Genomic DNA, 21,071 nt, shown 5'->3' with positions numbered 1-21,071 from the left:
ATATGAACTAGTTAACAAATCCACTACAATGCCAGTTTACCATATGTCCCTGCCACATCACCAATCAGTTGATTGGCAGCCATGTCTATCAGGCCACACCCCCTTAGTCACAACTAACCATATGTCCCTGCCTCATCAGCAATCAGTTGATTGGCAGCCATGTCTATCAGGCCACACCCCCTCAGTCAAAACTTACCATATGTCCTTGCCACATCAGCAATCAGTTGATTGGCAGCCATGTCTATCAGGCCACACCCCCTCAGTCAAAACTTACCATATGTCCTTGCCACATCAGCAATCAGTTGATTGGCAGCCATGTCTATCAGGCCACACCCCCTCAGTCAAAACTTACCATATATCCCTGCAACATCAGCAATCAGTTGATTGGCAGCCATGTCTATCAGGCCCTGCCCCTTCAGTAACAACTTACCATATATCCCTGCAACATCAGCAATCAGTTGATTGGCAGCCATGTCTATCAGGCCCTGCCCCTTCAGTAACAACTTACCATATATCCCTGCAACATCAGCAATCAGTTGATTGGCGGCCATGTCTATCAGGCCCCGCCCCAGGCAGTAGTGGGGAAGAATAAGAAACACCTGCCGCAGCACTGTGTTGATCTGCACAAGTTCCTGGAATATTTTAATATTTCAATTAACTCATTTATTTCCTGGATTACATTTAGTTAGCCAGTTTTTTGAAAGATAAAGACAATTCATACAGTTGCACAAACCTTTTTTCTATGTTTGCTCTAAGATTACTGATAAAATCTGCATAAAAAGTGATATTGTATTTTCTCTTACCTGGTCATCACTAAAGAACTCCAGGACATAAGTGGACAGGGTGGACGTCACTCCCAGAAAGACATTTACACAGGCCAGAGCCACAAAAGCTGTACTTGGAACTTTGAATAAGTAGTTGAAAGGAAACATCATTGGTATCATGGCCCAGCTGGAAAGTACAGTATATAGCACTGTGTTAGAGTTTACAGTTAGTAATGTTGAAACTAAAGAAATGAGAGCGTTTTCAAATAAATTACAAATCAAATATCAAATATAAGCAATACAAGATGACTATACATACCTATAAAAGATAACACATACCTATTAAAAGAAGACTATGCCTATCCAAAGAAGATGACTTTACGTACCTATACAAGACTATACGTATGCATTCAAAGACTATACGTACTCACACAAGATGACTGTACAAACCCATACAAGAAGACTGTATGTACCCATAGAAGACTGTATGTACCCATACAAGACAACATGCATCTGTATAAGAAGACTATTCATACCCATACAGGACAACTATACATACCCATATAAGAAGAGTAGCAGAACAAGGCATGGAGCATTTGTTGGGGAAACATAGGATCTCTCATTGAAGGCCAAAAACAGCAGAATACACAACACCATGGACACTGAGTAATTCATCTGAAACAGAGGATGTTAAAATGTCTTAGTTATATATTTGCCTAACTTACCAGTATATGCTCATGATTATAATGATCATGTAAAATTTATATTCCACAATCAACTCAAGACAATGTTGTTTAGTTTCTGTCAATGTTGCACTTACATTTAGTAACATATAACTGCCTGTCCCATTTCCCTACTAATAGTACTTACAATATCCCAGGCCAAGTGTGACACCCAGTATGTGACCCTGTTTACACCGCTAACAAACTGCAGGTGCTTGGAGTTGGAGACACGTTCCTCAATGAGATAAAGAACAAAGCTGGCTGGGATGAAGGACATGGCAAATATCACCCCAATTGCCACCAGAACAGAAATCCAGGCAGAGTTCCTAGGAAATAGCAACAGTCAATTTACTTCTGTCCATATTGACCCGAAAAAAGAACTTTCTCTTTTTATTAATTTTCCCCACTTATCAAACAAAACTAAGCCATCCATTCTCATCACCTGTACATCTTTATACCTTGTGAAATTACAAGAATTACTCATTTTTTAGAGTCATAAAAACTTTTGGAAGGCATTCAACCTTTCCAGTAATTAAGTATTTTCTAGAAACACAGCATAGCTATAGTAAGGTAACATTTGAATAAAGCTTGAAGACACAAAGCAGAGGTGTCCACTCACAGAGTGTCTCTCTCTATTTGTTTATTGGTGGGAGCCATTGGGTGGTTACTGACTGTGATACCATACTGTGCTGGGTCTTTACCAGGTGGAAGCTTTGAACGCAGGATGACATTATTCATGGCATTCATATAGGACGCCATTGCAGCCCATCCCTTGTTGTTGAACCAGACCTAAAATAGTAAATGTGGATCATTTGTTCATGTAGAACACTACAGTGTAAAGCAGAGGTGCTGGCTCTGTCTGTATATAACCAAAAATATCTGAAATATTTTCTTTTCAATAAAACATTTAAATGATACCTAAATTCCATCTCAGTACCATTAAGAAAGATTTACACATTTGATTCTATTGCTGTAAGTCAGCACTTACCTTTACATTGTTTTGCACAGCCACATTTTTAATGAGAGCGTCAATGTCACTCCAGATAGATTCATTTCCATTCAACACAGGCTGGCCATTGTTAACTGCTCTTGATAATCTGTCTACCACTTGATACAGCTGAGAGGAGTTCAGCTGGACAAGCTGGTTACGTTCACCAAGGGAATAGCCACCATATCTTGATATACAAAGTATAAAACTCTTAATATGGTCACCATGAGAATAGCCACCATATCTTAATATACAAAATATAAAACTCAAAATTATGTTATTATTATTATCTTCATATGGCATCAAAGTTGTATGAAAGATACATGTATATAATAATGGTAGTTGAAAATTATGTATAAATCAAATTCTGGATGTTGGCGTCTCAACCTGAGAGTGGACAGTTAGTTGCTTGATGTAAGTTCCAGAATTTGATTTATACATATTTCTTATCCTAATCTAACTGAATAAGTAAAAAAATACCCTCATTAATTAAGATACTAAAGGAAAACATATGTGATGTAACCTTATTCTCATTGTTCTATACACCTCTTACCCAGCTAGCCAAACCATCTTAGCCAGCTAGGCAAACCATCTAAGCCAGCTAGGCACACCTCTTATCTTTCACTATTGATTACCTTCTTTTCTTGTAATCCTCCATCGTCTTGACCAGCCAATCGCTGACATTCCTTCCTGTCATGTTCACCAAGCGGTCAGTGTTGTCCATCACTCTGGACGACCCCAGGGGACCTCCAGCACCTGTTGAAGGGAAATATAGGTACATATATTAACTTCCACTGTGTCTGGACACTACAATGTCCATTACTGTACAGATGACTGCTCATAAACATATTTGGAAGGAACAAGCACAGAATAGAACAATAAACAGTATCTTAACAGTGGGTTAGATCACCCCAGACTAGTATAACCTTATAACACTGTATATACCTGGAGGACAGGTCTGATAGCCTGTGTCACATGAACATGATGGAGAGTCCAGACTGTTATAACCTTACTAGTATAACCTTATAACACTGTATATACCTGGAGGACAGGTCTGATAGCCTGTGTCACATGAACATGATGGAGAGTCCAGACTGTTATAACCTTACTAGTATAACCTTATAACACTCTATATACCTGGAGGACAGGTCTGATAGCCTGTGTCACAGGAACATGATGGAGAGTCCAGACTGTTATAACCTTACTAGTATAACCTTATAACACTGAATATACCTGGAGGACAGGTCTGATAGCCTGTGTCACATGAACATGATGGAGCGTCCAGACTGGTATAACCTTACTAGTATAACCTTATAACACTGAATATACCTGGAGGACAGGTCTGATAGCCTGTGTCACATGAACATGATGGAGCGTCCAGACTGGTATAACCTTACTAGTATAACCTTATAACACTGTATATACCTGGAGGACAGGTCTGATAGCCTGTGTCACATGAACATGATGGAGCGTCCAGACTGGTATAACCTTACTAGTATAACCTTATAACACTGTATATACCTGGAGGACAGGTCTGATAGCCTGTGTCACATGAACATGATGGAGCGTCCAGACTGGTATAACCTTACTAGTATAACCTTATAACACTCTATATACCTGGAGGACAGGTCTGATAGCCTGTGTCACATGAACATGATGGAGCGTCCAGACTGGTATAACCTTACTAGTATAACCTTATAACACTCTATATACCTGGAGGACAGGTCTGATAGCCTGTGTCACATGAACATGATGGAGAGTCCAGACTGGTATTGCCAGTCACAGCAGGGGATGGGGTCCACCTCTCTGCAGAAGAGGCAGGTGTGCAGGGGTAGCCTCTGAAAGAGATCAATTTTTATTATGTAATGATGTCAACAAGTTCTGCTTATAAATAATTGTTTTAAATAGCTTTTATATACTTTTTAACAAGGTCAAGTGACTTGCAAGACAAAATGTAAGGAAGCCCTTAGGAATCAATCACCTGATGGAGTACACACTGCTATTCACACATCTTGTCCCGATGCCTACAGGACTCACCTGATGGAGTACACACTGCTATTCATACATCTTGTCCCGATGCCTAGAGGAGATCTAATCTGCCGTTCTAAACTGTCCGCCAACATCGACCCTGGTGCATCGTTGCTGTAAATAACAATTTTAATTTTAACAAGTTATTACTTCAACCTTCTAGACCTAAGCTGAACTGTGTTAACCTACTATGTCTAATTGGGTACATTGGGTACATTCCTTTCATTAAGTTCTTTGTACAACTTATCAGTATCTAATATATATATATATATGTATATATATATATATATATATATATATATATATATATATATATATATATATATATATATATATATATATATATATATATATATATAACACTGTAAGATGAGGGTTGGTCCCAGTAATAGTAATATTTAATACTCATGCCTAGAACATGGTAAGGTGAGGGTTGGTCCCATTAATAGTATTATTTAATACTCACGTGTAGAACACGGTAAGATGAGGGTTGGTCCCAGTAATAGGGACATACATCCAGGGTTGAAGCTCCAATGCTGGGTTCTCTTTGATCACAGGGATTATCTTAGTGAAGATCATAGCAATACAGACAAATATTGCTGGCAGGAGGATCTGAAATGTGGAATATTATCTTAGTGAAGATCATAGCAATACAGACAAATATCTCTGGCAGGAGGATCTGAAATGTGGAATATTATCTTAGTGAAGATCATAGCAATACAGACAAATATCTCTGGCAGGAGGATCTGAAATGTGGAATATTATCTTAGTGAAGATCATAGCAATACAGACAAATATTGCCGGCAGGAGGATCTGAAATGTGGAATATTATCTTAGTGAAGATCATAGCAATACAGACAAATATCTCTGGCAGGAGGATCTGAAATGTGGAATATTATCTTAGTGAAGATCATAGCAATACAGACAAATATTGCCGGCAGGAGGATCTGAAATGTGGAATATTATCTTAGTGAAGATCATAGCAATACAGACAAATATCTCTGGCAGGAGGATCTGAAATGTGGAATATTATCTTAGTGAAGATCATAGCAATACAGACAAATATTGCCAGCAGGAGGATCTGAAATGTGGAATATTATCTTAGTGAAGATCATAGCAATACAGACAAATATCTCTGGCAGGAGGATCTGAAATGTGGAATATTATCTTAGTGAAGATCATAGCAATACAGACAAATATCTCTGGCAGGAGGATCTGAAATGTGGAATATTATCTTAGTGAAGATCATAGCAATACAGACAAATATCTCTGGCAGGAGGATCTGAAATGTGGAATATTATCTTAGTGAAGATCATAGCAATACAGACAAATATCTCTGGCAGGAGGATCTGAAATGTGGAATATTATCTTAGTGAAGATCATAGCAATACAGACAAATATTGCCGGCAGGAGGATCTGAAATGTGGAATATTATCTTAGTGAAGATCATAGCAATACAGACAAATATTGCCGGCAGGAGGATCTGAAATGTGGAATATTATCTTAGTGAAGATCATAGCAATACAGACAAATATTGCCGGCAGGAGGATCTGAAATGTGGAATATTATCTTAGCGAAGATCATAGCAATACCGACAAACATCTCTGGCAGGAGGATCTGAAATGTGGAATATTATTGTGACATCATTTTCTTTATACTCAGATGTGATATTATTTCTATTGTACTGAAATGATGGTATTTATTTATAAATGTTCCATAACAAAATTTTACTTCCCTCCCCAGAATATTTCTTTACACATTTAAATGACATCAACTACTTTAATATCTTTATATCAGCATCATACAGATGTGTCCATACCTCACACACAAATGACATCAACTACTTTAATATCTTTATATCAGCATCATATAGATGTGTCCATACCTCACACACAAATCCTTTATAGCTCCTCCTGACATGGTGGAACCTTTTCACAAACAGCGCCAGGAACTGGTCCTTGGTATGAGCCAGACCAGTCACCTTGTGGGAGCCCGCGCCACCCTGGGCTGTACTGACCTCACTGACTGGCATAGAGGCCACTGAGTCTGAAATCCACACATACAGATAGGGTCACTGTGTGTTCAGACAGAGTACATGGTAATATGGTCACTTTGTGTCAGTATGACATATATTCTACATAATAGTGACATGGTAACTTGTGTTGGTATGGCATATAGACTACATGGTGACATGATTCCTTTATGACACAAGTAATATATGGTAACATGGTTATTTTGTGTCAGTCTGATATACAGAGTACATGTAGGGACATGGTTCCTTTATGACATAAATAATACATGGTGACATGGTCACTTTGTGGCAGAATTACAACAATAAGAATGTACTTCATTATAAGATATGGTTTCCTTTCTTTCAATATTAATTTTTTTAATGTTTCTGAGTTTGAAATTTCACTTCTTGGTCACATGTGACAGTAAAGATAGAAAATACAAAAACATCACAAAATGAGCAAAAAATACAAGGATAGTTTTGAAGGTATCAGGCAAAAAGTAAAATGCAAAATGTAACTGAATTGTATGGAAAATACATATGTAGGTGATGGAGTCTTTTCTTTACAATCATAAAGGTCTAAAGGAAAGTTTGCAAAAAGGAAAAAAAAAGCAAACTTGTATGTGCCTATTTTAATATAAAAGTGTAACATTAAAGGTATCTAGAATTCTGTTCCATGGCAAACTTTGGGATAAAAAATTAGGTATGAAATTAGTTGTAAAGAATACCCCCTACCTGTTCTTGGTAATCCTTTTGCTGCTTTTAGGAGAGAAGTCAAGAGAGGAAACATCATATATATTTTCTTTTTTCAGAATATCTACTTTGTAAGCAATTTGTATCTTCTACCATACAACTGACATCCTGTGACTCCTACTAAATGTAACGACAACAAACTCTAGATAGTTGAAAATATCTGTCTAAATTCCTGACCTCCTCAGACTCTAACATACCTGCATCTTCAAAGTCACTGTCCACAAGCTCATTGGTGTCACTGATGTTCAACACAGGCTTTGACTTCTTGAAAAAATCCAATTTCTTTTTACGGAAACTAAGTCGGGTCACAGGACGGGCAATTTTACCACCTACATAAGTAAAATATAAAATTTTATGAAGGTTTGGATGTAAATTATGTTTAGCATTTATGCATTTAATCTGTAGAACGTCAAATTGCAGCAAAAATGATCTGTTATTTTAATGTGATGGACAATCTGTATCAAGCAACAACTGCTTGAAGTTATATAGCTAGCAGGTTTAGCACTAACCTTCAGTGTACCGTTCTAATGCATTGCGTGTTTGTTCTTCATTGACATCATCTACCCCACTCTCTTCAGCCACTTTCAAGAACACCTGGCAGACACAATGGATTGTCTTACTTCAGTATATATATAATTGATTTCAGTATAATACTGTTATTATATGACAACTTTATTGAGTATAAATTTCAAAAGACACATATAATGTTCATGAAATAAGGTTGGGGAAATCTTATCTACCCACCTCTTCCGAAGTAGTATCTGATATCATGAAATCTTATCTACCCACCTCTTCCGAAGTAGTATCTGATACCATGAAATCTTATCTACCCACCTCTTCCAAAGTTGTATCTGATATGCCATAGCTGGTGATGCCAAGTTTGGTCAAGTTACTCTCCAGGGCCCTGAAGAGGGCCTCAAATGCCCCCGTGTGGGCCCCTTCCTCAGGCAGCTGAAAGCAGAGCTCCGTACCCATGTCTTCCACAAGTTTGGCACTGGGGATGAACTTCTGGACGAAGACCGCGACATCACTGCTGTCTTTGACTGGAAAACATATCAACATAAAGCATAAATATACAGACTAATAAATGCCATGCTGACAAGATTCTATAAAGGCAGCTTCAGGAAGAGTGCACAGTGTCATTTTACTTACTATTTTGACAGGTTTAATAGAGGGCAGAGGCCGTCTTCTGGGTATGCCAGCAGATAGTCAGAATATTTCATGTTACATTGACGGGTATTTTTTCTGTTGGAAAACGGTCAAAAATATCTCTGGATTCACCCCTGACTGTATCAATTTGAATATGATCATCCAGTATGATCATCAAGTAGATGTTATATCTATTAAGGTAATTAAAGTAATGGGGTCAAGCTGTCAGACCTCACCACAGGGAACAGGATCCTCACACTTACCACAGGGAACAGGATCCTCATACTCTGGTGGAGGTGTGGCTGATTGGTCACTATCACTGTGCTCAGACTTGCTCCCTGTGTCACTCATATCTGCAACACCTTCATCTTTCTCAGAGACAAATTGTGCCTGGAAAAGGACATAACAAGCAGTTTTCGTTTTAAGTTTCCTGTGAATAGATCTGAGGATCAAGAAAGATCAAGAAATATGAAAGATATTCTTCACAATCAAGCATAAACCAGTTTACCTTGATATCTGGCATGGTTCTCTTACTAACCTAAGCAAGAAATATAAGAGATATTCTTCACAATCAAGTATAAACCAGTTTACCTTGATATCTGACACTGTTCTGTTACTGAGAGCAGTGACTGGTCTGTCTGCTGGCTTCTCATCACTATTAGCCTTGACCATGGTCAGATAGTAACCACTGCCATACTTGTTCTTTAAGAACAGACTGGAGCCACAGCACCGCAGCTTGCCCAGGGAGATGATGGCTATCCTGTCACCCAAGATATCAGCTTCATCCATGTGGTGGGTGGACAAGATGATGGTACGACCTGCAAGGAAGACATACTTAGTATAATTCCTTATCCTTCTCAAAGAAAACAACCAATGACATCTTAAGTTGCTTTATTATTTAAAAAAGTTAGCACTTGAACCCTACATTCAACAGCCAAAGTGACCTAATGGTGTATTTGTCTTTCACTGTACCTTTTCTGTACTTGACCAAAAGATCCCAAATTGCTCTCCTGGCATAGGGGTCCACACCTGCTGTGGGTTCATCTAGAATCACTGTCTTAGAACCACCAACAAAAGCTATTGCCACAGACAGCTTTCTCTTCATCCCACCTGAAAAGGAACACATTAAGTAACATTAATATTAATATTAATATTTGTTAACATTAATATTAAGTAACATTAATATTAACAAATATTGACCTGCAATCATAGTATTACATACCTTGATTCAAAATCCAGAACTATGCATTGAATTTATCAATTAGTTTTGATCAAAATGTACAACTTAACATAAGGCATTATATTAACAAAGCATTTTTTTATCTTGTGTAGTCAATGTGATAAGAATTCCATGCAAATGAAAGAAAGCAAATAATTACTAAACCAGGCATATTTTTTCACTATCTGATACTTGACACAACCAACCTGATAAGTTTTTCGACAGCTCGTCTCTCTTGTGGGGGAGTCCGACATCTTTGATCATCCCCTCCATCTCCTGTTTCACTTCCGCTTCAGACATTCCTTTCAACCTGGCATAGAACCACATGTGTTCCTCTACTGTCAGCCTACAAATGTGAAAAGACAACATGTATGTAGAAATACCCTAACCCTTCAACCTGGCATAGAACATGCATTCCTCTACTGTCAGCATACAAATGTGATAAGACATAACATATATGTAGAAATACCCTAACCCTTCAACCTGGCATAGAACCACATGTGTTCCTCTACTGTCAACTTAGAAAGCCTGGTAAAATACTTGCAATGTAATTTTTTTTATTGAATTTGTTTTTTTCTTATTGAATAATCAAACTTAATATCTGCCACATAAGCATTCACTTTATAATTCTAATGTTCATAAGAAAAAAAACATATCTATGAGACTTACCCATCAAAAAGGACATTATACTGAGGACACACCCCCAGACTATTCCTGATGGTGTCCATGTCTGTCCTGATGTCTTTGCCATACACCACAGCCGTGCCTTCAGTGGGTGGGAACAGACCTGTCAACACTGACCTGTAATCATAATATAACACACAGTGGGTGGGAACAGACCTGTGAGCACTGACCTGTAATCATAATATAACACTCAGTGGGTGGGAACAGACCTGCAATCATAATATAACACACAGTGGGTGGGAACAGACCTGTCAGCACTGACCTGTAATCATAATATAACACACAGTGGGTGGGAACAGACCTGTAATCATAATATAACACACAGTGGGTGGGAACAGACCTGTAATCATAATATAACACACAGTGGGTGGGAACAGACCTGTCAGCACTGACCTGTAATCATAATATAACACACAGTGGGTGGGAACAGACCTGTGAGCACTGACCTGTAATCATAATATAACACACAGTGGGTGGGAACAGACCTGTAATCATAATATAACACACAGTGGGTGGGAACAGACCTGTCAGCACTGACCTGTAATCATAATATAACACACAGTGGGTGGAAACAGACCTGTGAGCACTGACCTGAAATCATAATATAACACTCAGTGGGTGGGAACAGACCTGTCAGCACTGACCTGTAATCATAATATAACACTCAGTGGGTGGGAACAGACCTGTAATCATAATATAACACACAGTGGGTGGGAACAGACCTGTCAGCACTGATCTGTAATCATAATATAACACACAGTGGGTGGGAACAAACCTGTGAGCACTGACCTGTAATCATAATATAACACACAGTGGGTGGGAACAGACCTGTCAGCACTGACCTGTAATCATAATATAACACACAGTGGGTGGGAACAGACCTGTCAGCACTGACCTGTAATCATAATATAACACACAGTGGGTGGAAACAGACCTGTGAGCACTGACCTGAAATAATAATATAACACTCAGTGGGTGGGAACAGACCTGTCAGCACTGACCTGTAATCATAATATAACACTCAGTGGGTGGGAACAGACCTGTAATCATAATATAACACACAGTGGGGGGGAACAAACCTGTGAGCACTGACCTGTAATCATAATATAACACACAGTGGGTGGGAACAGACCTGTAATCATAATATAACACACAGTGGGTGGGAACAGACCTGTAATCATAATATAACACACAGTGGGTGGGAACAGACCTGTCAGCACTGACCTGTAATCATAATATAACACACAGTGGGTGAGAACAGACCTGCAAGTAACACAGAATGATGGTACCACCTGCAAGTAACATGACACTTATACTTCTGTTTCTACATAATCTATGTCAATCCTGGTGGATCACTTACATTGTGGTTGTTTTCCCTGCTCCATTGTGACCAAGGAAAGATGTAATCTGCCCCTCATAGAAGTTCAGTGTGAGGCCATCTACTGCCACCTTCTGGCCTCTCCTGTATACTTTACGTAAGTTCCGTAGTCCAACTCCTAAGGGAAGATTTGTTGGTTCTGATTCAATGTCTGCTGAATCTGAAATGAAACTTCTCTTTTAAGCAACTTTATGAACAGGCTCTTACGCTAATAGCATACAAGACACATGACCACATTTTTGGCACTGAAAAGATACAAAATAGCTGTGCCAGATGCAATTTGTACAGAGAATCCCTTGATCAGATCATGGAGGTAATCTTCAACTCAATCTACAAACTTTTGATCTTGAAATGCTTTAAGAGACAATTACCTTCCTGTCTGCCCTGCATTTCATAGTTATGAGACACGGTATAGTTCCCTGTCACTCTCCCCACATGTCCATTGAACCCTTCCTCAGTATTGGTCTCCTTCTGCTGAAAGCCACACCAGTAGGACCTTGTGACAGGAAAGTACCATGGTCTGGGGATGCCATACTCACCTGCAAGGAGGACAAACAGATACCAGACAGTGCACCAGGTTGTTTGTACAAGAAAACTTGACCTACTCAAATGACCTACTGTAGGGTGACGTTATCATGAAGAGAACTCAAATAATACTTGTATTTTCTTTGTTGACCAAATAAGAACAAGGCCAGTTTTTTCTCAGCAATCTTTCCACTACTGTTCTCAACATAAACAACACACACTTAAATACACATTGTTCTGTGTTCACTGATAAACCTTACCTGGAAAGACAGCCTCAATGTACCAGGTAAGTATCCAGTAAATGACAGCATCTACCAGCATCATGAAGATACAGAAAGCCATACTGAAGCCATCATCTGGCTGTGGACTGCTGGCAATGTTACTCCACTGGATACCTACAGCCTGCTCCTCATACTTGGCAAAGTAACCACAGCCCAGACCAAATGCTACAGTGGACAGCAGGGCCTGCAGATAGGAGACCAGACCATCAAATATGTATAATATGGAATAAATGTTACTGAATGGGGTATATTTCTCTTACAACCTAATAAATTTTTATAAGTAAATTTCAATCTGAGTCAAAGTAAAAAATTTAATCATAAAAAAAACTTTATCAGCTACTCATTTAAGCAATCCAATATTTTATATCTCAGAGTGAGTTCACTGTCTCCCACAACACATACAACTGACACACTTACTGAGGCTGCCTTGTCTCCTGTGCTCATGTATTCCTCCCACTGTATATCTATATATATAGAGAGAGAGACTAACAAACTTACTGAGGCTGCCTTGTCTCCTGTGCTCATGTATTCCTCCCACTGTATATCTATATATATAGAGAGAGAGACTAACACACTTACTGAGGCTGCCTTGTCTCCTGTGCTCATGTATTCCTCCCACTGTATATCTATATATATATATAGAGAGATTAACACACTTACTGAGGCTGCCTTGTCTCCTGTGCTCATGTATTCCTCCCACTGTATATCTATATATATATATAGAGAGAGACTAACACACTTACTGAGGCTGCCTTGTCTCCTGTGCTCATGTATTCCTCCCACTGTATATCTATATATATAGAGAGAGAGAGATTAACACACTTACTGAGGCTGCCTTGTCTCCTGTGCTCATGTATTCCTCCCACTGTATATCTATATATATAGAGAGAGAGACTAACACACTTACTGAGGCTGCCTTGTCTCCTGTGCTCATGTATTCCTCCCACTGTATATCTATATATATATAGAGAGAGATTAACACACTTACTGAGGCTGCCTTGTCTCCTGTGCTCATGTATTCCTCCCACTGTATATCTATATATATATATACAGAGATTAACACACTTACTGAGGCTGCCTTGTCTCCTGTGCTCATGTATTCCTCCCACTGTATATCTATATATATATAGAGAGAGAGACTAACACACTTACTGAGGCTGCCTTGTCTCCTGTGCTCATGTATTCCTCCCACTGTATATCTATATATATATATATAGAGAGACTAACACACTTACTGAGGCTGCCTTGTCTCCTGTGCTCATGTATTCCTCCCACTGTATATCTATATATATATAGAGAGAGACTAACACACTTACTGAGGCTGCCTTGTCTCCTGTGCTCATGTATTCCTCCCACTGTATATCTATATATATAGAGAGAGAGACTAACACACTTACTGAGGCTGCCTTGTCTCCTGTGCTCATGTATTCCTCCCACTGTATATCTATATATATATAGAGAGAGACTAACACACTTACTGAGGCTGCCTTGTCTCCTGTGCTCATGTATTCCTCCCACTGTATATCTATATATATATAGAGAGAGACTAACACACTTACTGAGGCTGCCTTGTCTCCTGTGCTCATGCATTCCTCCCACTGTATATCTATATATATATATATAGAGAGAGAGAGAGAGAGAGAGAGACTAACACACTTACTGAGGCTGCCTTGTCTCCTGTGCTCATGTATTCCTCCCACTGTATATCTATATATATATAGAGAGAGACTAACACACTTACTGAGGCTGCCTTGTCTCCTGTGCTCATGTATTCCTCCCACTGTATATCTATATATATAGAGAGAGACTAACACACTTACTGTGGCTGCCTTGTCTCCTGTGCTCATGCATTCCTCCCACTGTATATCTATATATATATAGAGAGAGACTAACACACTTACTAAGGCTGCCTTGTCTCCTGTGCTCATGTATTCCTCCCACTGTATATCTATATATATATATAGAGAGAGAGACTAACACACTTACTGAGGCTGCCTTGTCTCCTGTGCTCATGCATTCCTCCCACTGTATATCTATATATATATAGAGAGAGACTAACACACTTACTGAGGCTGCCTTGTCTCCTGTGCTCATGTATTCCTCCCACTGTATATCTATATATATATATAGAGAGAGAGACTAACACACTTACTGAGGCTGCCTTGTCTCCTGTGCTCATGTATTCCTCCCACTGTATATCTATATATATATAGAGAGAGACTAACACACTTACTGTGGCTGCCTTGTCTCCTGTGCTCATGTATTCCTCCCACTGTATATCTATATATATATATAGAGAGAGACTAACACACTTACTGAGGCTGCCTTGTCTCCTGTGCTCATGTATTCCTCCCACTGTATAATCAGAGTGTAAGGCAGGTACAGCACAAAGTACAGAAATCCCCCACATGCAGCAGCAAGGTTGGCCTTGGAGAAGAACACACTGAACAGAAAGCACTGACTGATGGTGGCTACCGTGAAGGCCATAAGGAAGACAAACAACACAATGGGGTCAGAGTGTTCTAGTACTCTGCCAAACTGAAATGGAAAGGTTTTAAGAAGGATCTAACATAACATGACTAACCCAGATTCATCATTATTTTAAAAGGGTACACCATTAGGTGTGCTAAATTATTTTGATAAAAAAATCACACTCAAAATAAGGCTTTCAGCGAAAGTATTAATTTCCATTTTTTTCATAAAATTAAATTTGTTTCAGTAAATGTAAACCTTCTTCTAACAGTGCTTTGATAAAATAAACTTTCTTCAGAAAAGTGTATCATCAATATGTCTTACATGTAAAGTTATGACTAGCAGTATGACTGTTATAGTCATCATCACTAAGGAGTTTATGAACCAGGCCAGCCAGTGGATGCCATTCCCCAGTCCCATGATCTTCATCACTTCCTTGAGACGCCTCTCCTTCTCATGGACAACACCTTTCACCACCATCGCCACTGTGTAGATCCATGCCAGTACCATGAACAGTGGCATACTTCTGGAGATAGCCATAGTGAACCTAGAAATATGAAGTGGAACATTCTACAGCCACTGTGTAGATCCATGCCAGTACCATGAACAGTGGCATACTTCTGGAGATAGCCATAGTGAACCTAGAAATATGAAGTGGAACATTCTACAGCCAATGTGTAGATCCATGCCAGTACCATGAACAGTGGCATACTTCTGGAGATAGCCATAGTGAACCTAGAAATATGGAGTGGAACATTCTACAGCCAATGTGTAGATCCATGCCAGTACCATGAACAGTGGCATACTTCTGGAGATAGCCATAGTGAACCTAGAAATATGAAGTGGAACATTCTACAGCCACTGTGTAGATCCAAGCCAGTACCATGAACAGTGGCATACTTCTGGAGATAGCCATAGTGAACCTAGAAATATGGAGTGGAACATTCTACAGCCACTGTGTAGATCCATGTCAGTACCATGAACAGTGGCATACTTCTGGAGATAGCCATAGTGAACCTAGAAATATGAAGTGGAACATTCTACAGCCACTGTGTAGATCCATGTCAGTACCATGAACAGTGGCATACTTCTGGAGATAGCCATAGTGAACCTAAAAATATGGAGTGGAACATTCTACAGCCACTGTGTAGATCCATGCCAGTACCATGAACAGTGGCATACTTCTGGAGATAGCCATAGTGAACCTAGAAATATGGAGTGGAACATTCTACAGCCAATGTGTAGATCCATGCCAGTACCATGAACAGTGGCATACTTCTGGAGATAGCCATAGTGAACCTAGAAATATGGAGTGGAACATTCTACAGCCACTGTGTAGATCCATGTCAGTACCATGAACAGTGGCATACTTCTGGAGATAGCCATAGTGAACCTAGAAATATGAAGTGGAACATTCTACAGCCACTGTGTAGATCCATGTCAGTACCATGAACAGTGGCATACTTCTGGAGATAGCCATAGTGAACCTAGAAATATGAAGTGGAACATTCTACAGCCACTGTGTAGATCCATGTTAGTACCATGAACAGTGGCATACTTCTGGAGATAGCCATAGTGAACCTAGAAATATGAAGTGGAACATTCTACAGCCACTGTGTAGATCCATGTCAGTACCATGAACAGTGGCATACTTCTGGAGATAGCCATAGTGAACCTAAAAATATGGAGTGGAACATTCTACAGCCACTGTGTAGATCCATGCCAGTACCATGAACAGTGGCATACTTCTGGAGATAGCCATAGTGAACCTAGAAATATGGAGTGGAACATTCTACAGCCAATGTGTAGATCCATGCCAGTACCATGAACAGTGGCATACTTCTGGAGATAGCCATAGTGAACCTAGAAATATGGAGTGGAACATTCTACAGCCAATGTGTAGATCCATGCCAGTACCATGAACAGTGGCATACTTCTGGAGATAGTCATAGTGAACCTAGAAATATGGAGTGGAACATTCTACAGCCACTGTGTAGATCCATGTCAGTACCATGAACAGTGGCATACTTCTGGAGATAGCCATAGTGAACCTAGAAATATGAAGTGGAACATTCTACAGCCACTGTGTAGATCCATGTCAGTACCATGAACAGTGGCATACTTCTGGAGATAGCCATAGTGAACCTAGAAATATGGAGTGGAACATTCTACAGCCAATGTGTAGATCCATGCCACTACCATGAACAGTGGCATACTTCTGGAGATAGCCATAGTGAACCTAGAAATATGAAGTGGAACATTCTACAGCCACTGTGTAGATCCATGTCAGTACCATGAACAGTGGCATACTTCTGGAGATAGCCATAGTGAACCTAGAAATATGAAGTGGAACATTCTACAGCCACTGTGTAGATCCATGTCAGTACCATGAACAGTGGCATACTTCTGGAGATAGCCATAGTGAACCTAGAAATATGAAGTGGAACATTCTACAGCCACTGTGTAGATCCATGTCAGTACCATGAACAGTGGCATACTTCTGGAGATAGCCATAGTGAACCTAAAAATATGGAGTGGAACATTCTACAGCCACTGTGTAGATCCATGCCAGTACCATGAACAGTGGCATACTTCTGGAGATAGCCATAGTGAACCTAGAAATATGGAGTGGAACATTCTACAGCCAATGTGTAGATCCATGCCAGTACCATGAACAGTGGCATACTTCTGGAGATAGCCATAGTGAACCTAGAAATATGGAGTGGAACATTCTACAGCCAATGTGTAGATCCATGCCAGTACCATGAACAGTGGCATACTTCTGGAGATAGTCATAGTGAACCTAGAAATATGGAGTGGAACATTCTACAGCCACTGTGTAGATCCATGTCAGTACCATGAACAGTGGCATACTTCTGGAGATAGCCATAGTGAACCTAGAAATATGAAGTGGAACATTCTACAGCCACTGTGTAGATCCATGTCAGTACCATGAACAGTGGCATACTTCTGGAGATAGCCATAGTGAACCTAGAAATATGGAGTGGAACATTCTACAGCCAATGTGTAGATCCATGCCACTACCATGAACAGTGGCATACTTCTGGAGATAGCCATAGTGAACCTAGAAATATGGAGTGGAACATTCTACAGCCAATGTGTAGATTCATGCCAGTACCATGAACAGAGACATACCTCAGGAAAAAGGCATACTGGCCTGCTCTGAATCTTGTGAATAGCCAATATTTCTGTCTTTATATATATATTCAGTAAAAGAAATATCTAAACGCTACAAAAATAATTCAAAACAGTGTTTTTTCTTTCCTTGAGGAGGTGTATGTAATTTTGTGTGTGTGTGTGTCTGGGGGGGAGGCAGGGGGGGGGGATTGTCTTGAGATTGTTCAAGGATGGATCACTTACTTGTCATAGATATAGCATGGGTACGGGAACTGCTGTACAAAGACACCAATCCTGTCCTCACTGCTCGTGTGTTCCTCAATGATAGCACTCTCCAGCAGGTCCTGGATATAAGAAAACCCAAAGACCAGGTACTTCAGGTCTGGGAAAGGACTGGCTCTAGGACCTGGCCGCCAGTATCTGTAACATAAACATTACAATTAAATATTAATATAGTAGATCATGGATGTATGCAAATCCATAGACCAGGTACTTCATGTCTGGGAAAGGCTGCCTGTGTGTAGCTGTAAAAGAACATCATAATAGTTAAATATTGTAAAAAAAAAACAATACAGTTCAATAATGCAGTTGCTGAAGTTTTAAGACAATGTGTTAACTGGAAATTTGTGAATACTGACAAAAAAATCTGTAAAATAAGGTGTGGTTATCCCTTACTTGTCCATGATTTGCCTGGTGTTGTCAGTTTTTTCCCGGTTCAGTCGCAGTCTGTAGTTCACATGTGTGGGCAGGACGGTGGTTTCATTGTCCACATTGTCTATCACAATGGCTGAGAGATAAAAGTAAAAGGAAATAAGATTCAAAATGGCCTTGTTGTCAAAGGAACAATTCATAAACAGATTATTATTGATCAGTTTTAGGGGCCAAAGTGTACAGAGAGACTTGCACAGCCTGGTTTTATTTAAGGACCCTTCACTTTTTCATTACCCATTGTCTGTTATAACTTCATCTACTAGTTATTTTCCTAAAGTATATGATCAAGTACCTACCTGCCCAAAATTGGTTAGTTTCTATCAGTTCATGGCTCCTCTTGATGATTTCAGTTTCATTGGGATGTCCTTCAAACTTTTCAAACTCAAAGCACTGAAATTTACAGACCACGGGAGAATGTGTTAGCAAAGTTATAACTTATTCTATACAGCTGGTCCAAATAACCATTTTACCCAATTTAACAATCACATAACAAATATATTACATACACAATAATACTGTTAAAAGTCCCAAGTTATTAAAAACAAACATGATTCATCTTCCTTACCTGGGATGCTTTGAGTATGGCCCTCATCATCACGTCAGTGTAGTTTAAGGAATCCTTCCAGTTATACCTGGGCAGTCCATTGGCATCATAGTCTGAACTATCTAGGTATCTGAGGAAGTAGGCTCTGGTTGAACTGTTCTTCCACTGCTCCCACATAGCATCAGTAATATTCAACTGGGACACAGCAATACTGAGAACTGGGAGACGAGCAAGCTGTTCTCTGCTTGTAGTGTTTAATATATCCTGAAGGTAAAATATAACACATGGCTTTGACTACTTATCCAACAGGGAGTTTCTTTGATTACATTAAATTTTGAGCTTGTAGCAGATTCTGCATAATTGATTTTTTCTGACCATCAAAAATAACAAAATTAGGTGAAACAGATACGGATGAAAATAACCCTTACCCTTAAAAGTTGAATGTTGCTACTGGTGCTAAGGTAGTTCTTTAAAGTTGGAGAGTAAGCCAACCAATCTTGTGCCACATTCCTTATTCTTCCCAAGTCAGAGAAGAACATATTAGCCTGGAAAAGTTTTTTTAAATCATTTTTTAAGTAAATTTACTTGATCACAACCTTAAACAAATGTCAATAAGGAAATCATACAAGTTGATTTTCTTTTACCAAATCAAAAGTTTAAATATTTCAAAATATATAAGGAGTTTATGTCTGACAATTTCTTACCCTGTCCATGAGTTTATTAGTAAGAGGGGTATCTGGTGTAAATAGAATTTTGCCAGTAACCATGGGCTCCAGCTGCTGCCACAGGGCTTTGGTAAATTTGTTGGTTTTGAACACAGCAAACAGTTCATCATTGCAATAATCTGGAATGTTAAAATGTGTGTGTTCAATTAAGAAGAACAGTAAGACTAAATGAATTATTCTCTTCAATAATAACTTGTGGTAATAAAGTTTCACCTGTACATGTATCTTAGTACTGAAGACACCCCGACCCTCACTGCTGCTTTCCTCTAAATGGAAGTTTGATCAAAAAACTTTTCAGCTTAATGATCATTCAAGCCACCAGCATTTTCAATTTCACTGAAGGCAGAAACAGGGACAAACATGTACCTGGTGATGCAGGTATAAAGTTCACCCTAGTGTCTCTGTCTGTACCTGGTGATATGGTGATACAGGTATAAAGTTTACCCTAGTGTCTCTGTCTGTACCTGGTGATACAGGTATAAAGTTCATCCTAGTGTCTCTGTCTGTACCTGGTGATACAGGTATAAAGTTTACCCTAGTGTCTCTGACTGTACCTGGTGATACAGGTATAAAGTTTACCCTAGTGTCTCTGTCTGTACCTGGTGATACAGGTATAAAGTTTACTCTAGTGTCTCTGTCTGTGCCTGGTGATACAGGTATAAAGTTTACCCTAGTGTCTCTGACTGTGCCTGGTGATACAGGTATAAAGTTTACCCTAGTGTCTCTGTCTGTGCCTGGTGATACAGGTATAAAGTTTACCCTAGTGTCTCTGACTGTACCTGGTGATACAGGTATAAAGTTTACCCTAGTGTCTCTGTCTGTGCCTGGTGATACAGGTATAAAGTTTACTCTAGTGTCTCTGTCTGTGCCTGGTGATACAGGTATAAAGTTTACCCTAGTGTCTCTGTCTGTGCCTGGTGATACAGGTATAAAGTTTACCCTAGTGTCTCTGTCTGTGCCTGGTGATACAGGTATAAAG

At 39.4% G+C, this 21,071-nt stretch overlaps 1 protein-coding gene across 11 annotated transcripts in view; it reads right to left on the bottom strand.

The window, feature by feature from the left end:
* Positions 1–21,071, bottom strand: part of LOC106176500 (phospholipid-transporting ATPase ABCA1-like) — a 43,387-nt gene that overhangs the window by 8,163 nt on the left and 14,153 nt on the right. For 7 of the 11 annotated variants that reach the window (XR_015332219.1, XR_015332218.1, XM_087002765.1 and 4 more), the window contains 31 exons: positions 20,072–20,211; positions 19,796–19,912; positions 19,389–19,631; positions 19,120–19,213; positions 18,788–18,899; positions 18,356–18,532; positions 15,299–15,521; positions 14,819–15,040; positions 12,482–12,686; positions 12,068–12,235; positions 11,679–11,856; positions 11,529–11,542; positions 10,304–10,421; positions 9,841–9,980; positions 9,388–9,525; positions 9,007–9,233; positions 8,679–8,805; positions 8,101–8,309; positions 7,776–7,860; positions 7,464–7,595; positions 6,388–6,548; positions 4,969–5,114; positions 4,512–4,616; positions 4,188–4,312; positions 3,110–3,230; positions 2,475–2,718; positions 2,106–2,275; positions 1,635–1,812; positions 1,324–1,439; positions 804–951; positions 509–632 (listed from right to left, as the gene is read on the bottom strand). Coding sequence is in view for 9 of the 11 variants with exons in the window: in XM_087002765.1 (XP_086858891.1) it covers positions 509–632; positions 804–951; positions 1,324–1,439; positions 1,635–1,812; positions 2,106–2,275; positions 2,475–2,718; positions 3,110–3,230; positions 4,188–4,312; positions 4,512–4,616; positions 4,969–5,114; positions 6,388–6,548; positions 7,464–7,595; positions 7,776–7,860; positions 8,101–8,309; positions 8,679–8,805; positions 9,007–9,233; positions 9,388–9,525; positions 9,841–9,980; positions 10,304–10,421; positions 11,529–11,542; positions 11,679–11,856; positions 12,068–12,235; positions 12,482–12,686; positions 14,819–15,040; positions 15,299–15,521; positions 18,356–18,532; positions 18,788–18,899; positions 19,120–19,213; positions 19,389–19,631; positions 19,796–19,912; positions 20,072–20,211 (4,707 nt within the window). In the remaining 2 variants the exon portion in view is untranslated. Of the gene's footprint in view, positions 1–508; positions 633–803; positions 952–1,323; positions 1,440–1,634; positions 1,813–2,105; positions 2,276–2,474; positions 2,719–3,109; positions 3,231–4,187; positions 4,313–4,511; positions 4,617–4,968; positions 5,115–6,387; positions 6,549–7,463; positions 7,596–7,775; positions 7,861–8,100; positions 8,310–8,678; positions 8,806–9,006; positions 9,234–9,387; positions 9,526–9,840; positions 9,981–10,303; positions 10,436–10,948; positions 10,963–11,305; positions 11,320–11,528; positions 11,543–11,678; positions 11,857–12,067; positions 12,236–12,481; positions 12,687–14,818; positions 15,041–15,298; positions 15,522–18,355; positions 18,533–18,787; positions 18,900–19,119; positions 19,214–19,388; positions 19,632–19,795; positions 19,913–20,071; positions 20,212–21,071 lie in introns of all 11 variants that reach the window. The other 4 variants (XM_087002761.1, XM_087002762.1, XM_087002763.1 and 1 more) reach the window with 4 other exon arrangements.

The sequence above is a fragment of the Lingula anatina genome, chromosome 1 (genome assembly GCF_051362555.1).
Source record: "Lingula anatina isolate TDL-2025a chromosome 1, LinAna3.0, whole genome shotgun sequence".
NCBI lineage: Eukaryota > Metazoa > Brachiopoda > Lingulata > Lingulida > Lingulidae > Lingula > Lingula anatina.
This window is presented reverse-complemented; position numbering and strand designations above follow the sequence as displayed.